Source organism: Chanos chanos, chromosome 16 (assembly GCF_902362185.1).
Source record: "Chanos chanos chromosome 16, fChaCha1.1, whole genome shotgun sequence".
Lineage (NCBI taxonomy): Eukaryota > Metazoa > Chordata > Actinopteri > Gonorynchiformes > Chanidae > Chanos > Chanos chanos.
In genome coordinates, this window is record NC_044510.1 from 10,905,528 (window position 1) to 10,915,064 (window position 9,537).

A 9,537-nucleotide genomic window follows, 5' to 3' on the forward strand; every position below is an offset into this window, starting at 1 on the left:
CAATAAACTGATTGTAAATAAACATGTGTTCCTAAAGGCACCATTGCCTGGAGTTTAGGGGAAACCACTGCCCTGAATGAACTTTGTATCTCCAAATGGCTGTTAACAAAACACTAAAAAAAGGCTGTCAGAGTCCTCTCATAGCATCAGTTTGTGGAACCACAAAAAGTCCCATTTTTATCCCAGAAGTTCGAGGATATTGGCCAGTCTGTGAGGACGTGAGCGTTCAACGGCTATGGCCAGAAATGAAGGATACCTTTTGGTCTGATTTTCAGTTGGAATGGATGTGCGCAAAGTCACGTCGCAGAAAAACCACTTATATAGTCATAGCCAAACAGTAATGTGAGTCAAACTTGTTCTTACATTATATTCGTGTATATTCTCTATTTAAATGAGGAGCGATTCTTTCAGGAACAGCTTAATTCATTCAGGCTCTGTCCATCAATACTATACGCCCTCCATATAACGCACTGCTAGCAGTTCTTAGGTTCACGAGCGTAGTTAAAATCCTAACGCGCAGCTGTGTCATTAGTTCCACTTTCAGTTTATGTTCAGTTTTGAGCAGTGAGACTCAAATAAAAAAAGTCCCATTGAAAGGCGCAGCGTATGACAGCCAGCCCCCATCACACCTCTCTCTGAACTTCCAAAGAGCTGCCTGTTGGCAATAAGAAGCAGCGGCAAAAAATGTCACTGTCTTGAACAAAAAATATATTTATTCTACTTTAACACTCGCAACAAAACAATTAATGTGTCGTGTGTCCCAAACAAGTAAGAATTTAAAAATAAGTTGAAATGTGTTTTCGAGAAACTGTGTCACTGGGGCACGAGGCTCTCCCCGGGGTCACATGGACCCGTTTTCAAGCCTCGTGCAGGAGCCAGTGGAATCGCCGCGCCTGCGCCTATGCGTCCTCTGACTGCTCCTAAGGATGAGGCAGTCAAAGCAAAACCGGGCCGATTTGAGAGAGTGGTTCAGAACGACAGCGATAGAGCGAGTGACAGTACAGGCGAATCGGGGTCTTTCAAACTTTCGATTACTCACTGAGAATGATACACATTTTGCAGGGAACTGCACACCAGCTGCACGCAGCAAGTGGCTTCCCTGCGTAGTGTTCATTATCTATCCGTAGAGTAGCCTATTTAATGTGGATTAGCAGAAAGCAATTGAAATAGAATCACTTCCATTTAAAAACGCCATGCGTATAGAATATAATTGATATTCAAGAAACAGGTGCCCAAAGAGGCAAGGAAACCTCCCACAGGTTTTACAAGTGTACTTTTTTTCCTTTGATTTCTGCATGACACTGTTGGAGCTCAAAATGACAACGGCGATGGACACGAACAACAACAATACAGGTAAAATATGCTGGACACTCCTAGAAGTTTGTTTGATAAGCGTGTACGTGTGATTTGGTTTTCTATTTTCACTTGTAGTCTTGTTACTTTGGATACTTCTTCCTGTTAAAATACAACCGGTGTGACACGCTAAACGTTTGTAATGAAATGAATCCGTTGAACTGACTAGACAGGACCCACAAGCGATGCCACACTGTCACCACTGAGGGCAGAAGTTAAATGGTTATTGCTGTACTCGATATCCTACCATTCATAACATTTGGCACCTAGATTATACGGTGATGTGCAGGAACGTTGGACAGGTCACTTACATCACCATACAGTCATACGTTCAGTTTGTCAGACAAGCTTTTATTGGACCAGTTCATTGAATCACGATCTACTATATAGTCTGTGTTAATTAGAAATCGTGATTTTTGTTCTTTAAGGAAATGTTTGCACCTCTCTTATTTGATTAATAATCGAGGTAGTTTGCTCTGTCTTATGCTGGATATACAGCCGGTCGGTGAAAATGAGGCAGTCGTATGAGAAATAGGCCATTTGTTCGCGATTTACCTTCGTTTTTTAATCTCTTTTTTTTAAGCGTTAAAAAAACGTGTTTAGATATTGTCCATGGCTGAGAACATCACGGGTTAAGACACACTGTTCTCATAAAGTTGGGGGAACTAGGTCATGACAGAAAAGTCAGGTGTACGGACATCCCTGTGATGCAGGCAGCGACTCATGTCCTCGCCCAGTTCACATGGACCGCCGAGCGTAGCCATGTGCGTTTTGTTTTCATTCTGCCTCTCCGCCTCCATCCATTGGTAAGCGTCCTCCTCATTACATAATACAGCCTCATACTTCTTCAGAAGTCGCAGTCAATCCATGTGTGACGCAGACTTTCGAGCCATGTGCGCGCAGCGATTGGTTAAAATTACGTCCAAATATTACGAGGCGGGCAAAACATTACGCTAACCAATGTTCCTCTCAAAACTGGGGCATGAAATCGATCCAAGACAATGCAACAGGCTTTCCCTTCCATAAATAAAGTATTTTAAATATTCAGTACTTACAGTTCACAGGCGGTCAATTACCAGTAGAGTGGGTAAAGCGACTATTGCCGACACTGTATTACCTGTATAAAGTGTGTTTAATGTATAACGCTATATACATATAAATAAATACCTCAAGTTCTGTGAACGAACGTAATAGGAACAGCGAGTCATAACGAGACCCCGATTGGGGTCACCATCAGGGGTAGGTCCGTATTTGATGCAAGTAGTATTTGGGACATCTTTCACATAAACAAGAGTTAAAAAACAGATATTTTATTAAGCTACTCCGCTGATTTTAGGGCAAGAGAGAGCGAACTAGCAGTGCCCATGTGTGTACGTGCAGCGACTAGAATGAGTGGGTGTGTTCAGAAGGCGTGTCTAGCGCGACCAGTCTCGTTGAAGAGCCGTATGTCAGCGGCGCACGTGGAATGGGGGCGTGATTCCTGATGATGTACTTGAACCAGCCCACACGAGTCGTTCTTAGCCTAACACGGGTTTCCGAGGAGTGCTGTTTTTTTTTGCATGTAGTTTATGTTGATTGACTGGGGCAGCGTGTATGTTGGTCAAAAACGTGATACAGCAAGCAGACAAAATGCTCTGTGTCGCCTAAGATCCACATTTACTTCTTACAGACATTAAAAATGAAACAATTTTGGGTTGTGTCCTTTGTAAAATGAGAAGGACTTTGTGGTTTACCCATTTTAGTCTTCCCCATTTTAGTTCTCAAGACAGGAAAACCTGAATGCGTCTGGAGAACAGTTAAAGGTCAATAAGATGTAGTCTGCATGGACCACAAGTATCTGCACGTGTTGTTGAGGTTACACCTGACACAGTGACCCTTTGACCTTTTGTGCTTGTACAGTATAGTTATATAATGTCCCCTGGGGATGGCTTGGCTCTGCAATTGGAATGCCCTTAAGAATACCATGGAACAGACAAAAATATCCTATTTGTTCTGTGGAAAAAGTATGGAAAACGTGGTCACAAATTTCCTTAATAAGAAAATACAAACATTTTTTTTCCTACATTTGTTTAAGGAGCAAAGCCAAATGTCTTTTTGTTTTCAAAACATACAAATGAAACTTACATCAAATATATTTATCAGTCGTGAAAATAATCAAGTTGGGGTTAACTCTCATGAGTTAATTAATATTAATATTAAAATCCATGTATAATAACATGGGAAGGTGTAGGTGTAGGTGTTGGTGTTGGTGTTGGGAGGGGGGGGGGGGTATATCAGTGTCAGTGCATATGACGTTTATACAGCAGCTGGACAGATAAACCAGCAGGGTCTGCGGATTTGTACCCAGCCACTCTTGGTGGTGGTAAACCATTGCTCTGTGGCACATTTCTAGGAAAATAACTATTTGTTTAAGCATGCGCAAAAGTTAAATTAAGAAACAGAGAAGTAGTTCAGAGTGGAAAAGAACAAGAACATCCAAACAGAACACATACTATTTAAAAAGGAAGGAATGCAAAAAAAAAAAAGAAGAAAAAAAAAACGTGAGGCAAAATAAGGTCTGACAGGACTAGGCCTCCTTACATGCACAAAGAGACTTGCCATCTATCTGCTGGACAGAAGATACTTCTTCATAGGAGTATATACGCTTCCTATGACAAAATGTAAAACAGTGTATATTAAAACATATATTATTATATGTGTTAGGATTTGTACATAAATAAGAGATGAGGATACGCGTCAGTACTGCATGCTAGAACTCTCATACACTGTTAACAGTCGACATAAGTACAACATGAGTAAAGCATGAGTTACGCTGAGCAGATGTGGCTTGCTCACATGTTACGTCATTCTTCCAAAAAAAAAAAACTGCAAATCAGTAAATAAATAAATATAAAACAACAAAAATCTAGAGCTCTTCTTAGGGGATAGAAATTAAGGTGCAGCTGTTTTAGCTTTTTTGGCCCCTTACAAACCACCAAACATTTTCCTGGACAGTTCTTGGAAGACAGCCCTGTTTTCCAAGTATTCAGATTCCCTGGATTTCCTCCAGCCACGCAGTTGCTATGCTCCTATTCATGTTGTTTAGGCCCCTTGTGTAACTACCTACTGTTATAGCGGGAAAAGTTTAAAGTAGATTCAGCCACTGCCTGTGTTGGGCAGTGTCCAATGCTGGGTGTACTTCCAAGTCTTGCTCATTGGGTAACTTTCCCTCAGTTCTTGGTAGTTTCCTTTGAGTAAAAATGATAGAGGTGAGCACTGACAAATACTTTTAAGGTCTTCCCATATTCCTGTTTAACTAAATAGTTGTGTGTTTGTTTGTTTTTTTTTGTCACCAGGTGGTGTGATCTCATACATTGGATCTTGCAGTGGCTCCCCGAACCGCACAAGCCCTGTGTCCATGTACAGTGAGAATTCCAATAGCAGCCTGCAGTCGCTGACACAGCCATGCTTTGGCTCATCCTTCCCACCGTCTCCCAATGGTTCCACGGACTCGGCGCGTATGTACACCAGCAGCAGCAGCAGCTCCAGCTCCGGGTCTGGAGAAGATGGAAGTTCCTCAAGCTCTGGAGGATCACCGAGAGGTCGCGATGAAGGAAGCAGCTCATGTTCCTCTCCAAACAAATCAGTTGTCAGCCTAACTAGTAAGTACAGTAATAAAACATACAGTAACACTTCTCTGGTTTTGTGCACCTTACGTGTCACGATTTTCCAAGTCTTACACACTGTGATTCCATAACATCCTTTGGTTATGTTTCTGTCCATGTCAGAGCTGAATGGGATGGTGCTGCTATGTAAAGTCTGTGGAGATGTCGCCTCAGGTTTTCACTATGGTGTCCATGCCTGTGAAGGCTGTAAGGTGAGATATGAACACCGCCATATCTGTGGTCAATTTTTTTAAATATTGACCACAAATTATTAACCCCGTGTCATAAGCTCACCTCACAATTTTTCTCTTCATTTTCCGTAGGGATTCTTCCGCCGAAGCATCCAACAGAACATCCAGTACAAAAAGTGCCTGAAGAATGAGACTTGCACCATTATGAGGATCAATCGCAACCGCTGCCAACAGTGCCGCTTCAAGAAGTGTCTGTCTGTGGGCATGTCCCGTGATGGTGAGCATTGAAAAACCCTACCAAAATGCAATACTAGAAATGCCCAGACAAAGCACGTTAGGTTGCAGGAGATTTGAACCTATACTAGCACAATTTGTAATTGCTTCCCCTTGCTTGTTTATTTTCTCAAAACAGCTGTGCGTTTTGGACGGATCCCAAAGCGTGAGAAGCAACGTATGCTGGCTGAAATGCAGAGTGCCATGAACAACATGGTCAACAATCAACTGCAGAGTGAATTCCAGCTAGCTAGCCTAAAATCCACTACCTCATCTTCGACTTCTTCCTCTTCCTCCTCCCCTTGTCCTGGCTTGACGGTGGCCCCTCAGCCTCAGCCTCCTGCTTTGCCCCTTGCCCCATCTCCTTCCCCACCCGCCCCTGCTTCCCCACCAACCCAATCAGTCCAGAGTCCACCTCTGATTGCCAGCTCTCCGCCACTGTGCTCTAGCCCTGGCACAGACCACACCATCACTGCCATAACCCGGGCACACCGTGAAACCTTTGTCTATGCTCATGACAAGCTGGTTCCAGCGTTGCGACCAGACAACGCCGCAGAGCTGGACAACTGGGGGAGCAACCATCGCTCGGCCGGCTACCATCTCAATCACCACAATACCGTCTACCATCATGACAACAACACAGCTCTGCAACGCAACAACTTTGAGTCCTCCCCAGACAACGCTCATAACGTTCCAACCCACGCTACAGCCAGCCAGCACCAACAGGGACTCCCGCATCAGAACAACTGCCCCCGGCTGCACAACAGCAACTTGATTGCTGGCCACCAGGGTCAAGAGATTACCGGTGCCCCTCAAGGTCAAAACTGTCCATGGAAGAGTCGTAAAGACATTTTGCTGGTGAGTCCATATCAATATAACATGTCTTGGTCGGTAATGGTATATTTTCAGTTGGTCTGCAAAACCCAGTCAAAGATTCTGCTCCATCTATTGGTAGTTGTAGGTCTGACTGTTAGATGACCAACTTTCTTTTCTTCCAGGCTTGCCCAATGAACATGTGCCCTCAAGCAGATCCCAACAAGTCACCACAAGAGATCTGGGAAGATTTCTCACTCAGCTTCACACCAGCAGTGCGTGAAGTGGTGGAGTTTGCCAAACACATACCAGGGTTCAGTGCATTATCCCAAAATGACCAAGTCACCTTGCTGAAAGCTGGAACCTTTGAGGTAAATGTTTCCACATTTGAAACGAATATATCTCAGTTTGCTGTACGTAGCATTTGAATTCATTTCAAAACAAGTTTTATCCTAATGACACAGATGCTGTTGTGTTGGTACTGTCCACTCACATTGTATTATCCTACAGGTCCTGATGGTGCGCTTTGCCTCTCTCTTCAATGTGAAGGAACAGACTGTCACCTTCATCTCTGGCACCACATACAGCCTTGAAGCCTTGCGCAGCATGGGCATGGGTGACCTGCTTGGTGCCATGTTTGACTTCAGTGAGAAACTCAGTATGCTTGAACTGTCAGCAGAGGAGCTGGGTCTCTTCACTGCAGTAGTGCTGGTGTCTGCAGGTGAGCATTTCACACCCTAATAAGGAATCCCCTAGTTGCTGCCGGTGGTGGCACGGCAATTTGTTGTTGTTGTTGTTGTTGTTTTTACTTTATCCCGAGTGGTCCTATAGATGTATACTTTGATGTCGGATTTAACTGTGGTCATTTGCTCTAATTGCTTTCCACTTTTGTCCCCATTGTTCCAGATCGCTCTGGAATTGAGAATGTGAATTCGGTGGAGATGCTCCAAGAGAACCTAATAAGGGCCCTGCGCACACTTGTCAGCAAGAGTGCCCCTGGAGATGCCTCCCGTTTCACCAAACTGCTGCTCAAACTGCCAGACCTGCGCACTCTTAACAACATGCACTCCGAGAAGCTGCTCTCATTCCGCATTGACGCGTGAGAGCTCTAGCTAAGCTGCCTAACATAATGAGTGCTGCCTATCTTTGTTATTCTGAAGCTAGAATGGGTTGCGTGGATGACACTGTGTGATTCGAACAAGGGTACCTTCCAAACGACACTCACCAAACATAATGGACATCTGATGCCTGGAAGGTCAAATGACATTAGCAAAAAGACTGGCACTGACCATGCATTTGTAGAGACACAACAGCATCAGATGGAACTGAGGAAGGCAAGAAAAAAAAAAAAAAAAGGCCAGTTATCCACAAGACTATGGGGATTGTTCAGTTGTTGGGGTGGCTAGCGCACTTACCTCTTATCAATTGCCGCTCAAGCTAACAGACCAGGTTCAATAACAAATTCCCAAAGGGGCAGCACACTGTACCTCTCTCCTTGTGCTAAAGGGACACATATACCCAACTGATGTGGGACGAAATACCTCCAATCATTTGGTGGTAAGCCATAGGGCACAGATGCAAACGGCCTCAATCACTGAAAAACATAGAGCAAAGGGGCCATAGGGCAGATCAAGGGGGAAAAGAGGAAGAAAAAAAAAAAGAGGCAGAGTTCAGAGTTCTTTCCAACCCAGTCACATCTGGGTCCCTCCAAGAGGCTGCTATACACACTCAGAGTTCATCTGGTCACTATTTGACAACCGACAAATGCAAATAAACATCACATTTTGTGGGGGTACTCCACATCTGTAAAACAACTTTCTTTGTTAAAAAAAAAAAAGTGTAAATATGCGTAAATCTATAAATACTTGAAATGTTTTAAAAATGTATAATATATCCATTTCTTTTTTTTTTTTGTAAAGATGAATGCTTGATGCAATGCTATATTATGGGCACAAATGTATAGGACGTTCAGATTGAGTGTATACATATAATAGAACAATATCCAGACATGTATTTCAGATGTGTTTTTGCAACATAAAGGCATTTTGCGGAATCTGTGTGTAAAACATTGCCTTATTTAGTAGTCAACATTAAAAAGTTTTACATCTCCCCGGGAGTGAATTTAGGGATGTCACCATTCAAAACATGAAAACGTCCAGCTGGTCACATCGGCCCACGATGATGGCCTTCTTCACCGCGGAGAGAGAAAAAGAAACGCACACACACATATCCCTTTCTCTAGGGTCCCCTGACATCCCAGAATTCCCTTCACAGGTTGACTAATTAAACCCTTCACTGTCATCTCATACAATAACAGAACAGTAAAGAATACCAGCATCTGTGCTTATAAAGAAACACACAAATCAAAAGAAAGACAGAGTGGAAAAGAGGTTCCAACGCAGGAAAACATCAGGTAGCAATGCATAACAAGAAAGGTTCTCTCTGGATCCAGAATGGCAGGTCTGTGGGTGGAAGAGGCCAAGATATGTTTTTCCATGAGCTACTGTATACTGAAGAAGAAACTGGTGGTGGTGGTGCTATTTCAAGGAGCATGCACTCAAATAAAAGTTATTCCTGTGTGATCTTCCAACCCAATATTATGTCAAACACATATTCAAAACATGTTGTCTTTGGTAGATGCCTGGATACACACTAAAATACAATCAATAAACAAAACAACTAAATGAGCTCAGTCTAAGTTTGAAACAAGATGCATTTTAATTCATCTTAATGGGGGTTATTATTTCAGCATCACATACTAGAAATTAATATAAACTAGCACCTGCCAATGAAATCAAACCAAACAGGTATATGGCGTCTCGAGTCATTGGATATTATCTAAACCTGTGTCAAATGTAATTCGGAAGCAAAGATGGTGTGTGATATCAAAACAGATTTTTTTTCTAAATATATGTAAATATAAATATATTACATATACATAAATATATGTGCTGTATATAACAAGCAGATTATGTCTGAAAAATGCATGTGTGCAATGTGAGTGTATTCAATAAAATATTCAAAAGCTGTGGTTTAACATTGTGGATATTAGGGACTGAATGATCAAACGGCAAGAGTTAAAGTGAAATGATACACCACAATACACAGACACACAGACATATATATATATATATATATATATATATATATATATATATATATATATATATATATATATTTTTTTTTTTTTTTTACAGAGAGACTTTTCCAACACAAGTCAACACAGAATGCTAAACATACTGAGGCACCTGGAGGCAGGTGAG

At 42.4% G+C, this 9,537-nt stretch overlaps 1 protein-coding gene across 1 annotated transcript; it reads left to right on the forward strand.

Annotated features, from left to right (window-relative positions):
• Window positions 1-944: 944 nt before the first annotated feature.
• Window positions 945-8,327, forward strand: nr1d1 (nuclear receptor subfamily 1, group d, member 1). The gene is made up of 8 exons (XM_030793455.1): window positions 945-1,353; window positions 4,689-4,994; window positions 5,121-5,209; window positions 5,321-5,465; window positions 5,601-6,319; window positions 6,460-6,645; window positions 6,785-6,995; window positions 7,181-8,327. The coding sequence occupies exons 1-8, from the start codon at window positions 1,296-1,298 to the stop codon at window positions 7,375-7,377; spliced, it is 1,911 nt and encodes a 636-aa protein (XP_030649315.1). The 5' UTR covers window positions 945-1,295; the 3' UTR covers window positions 7,378-8,327.
• The last annotated feature ends 1,210 nt before the right edge of the window (window positions 8,328-9,537 follow it).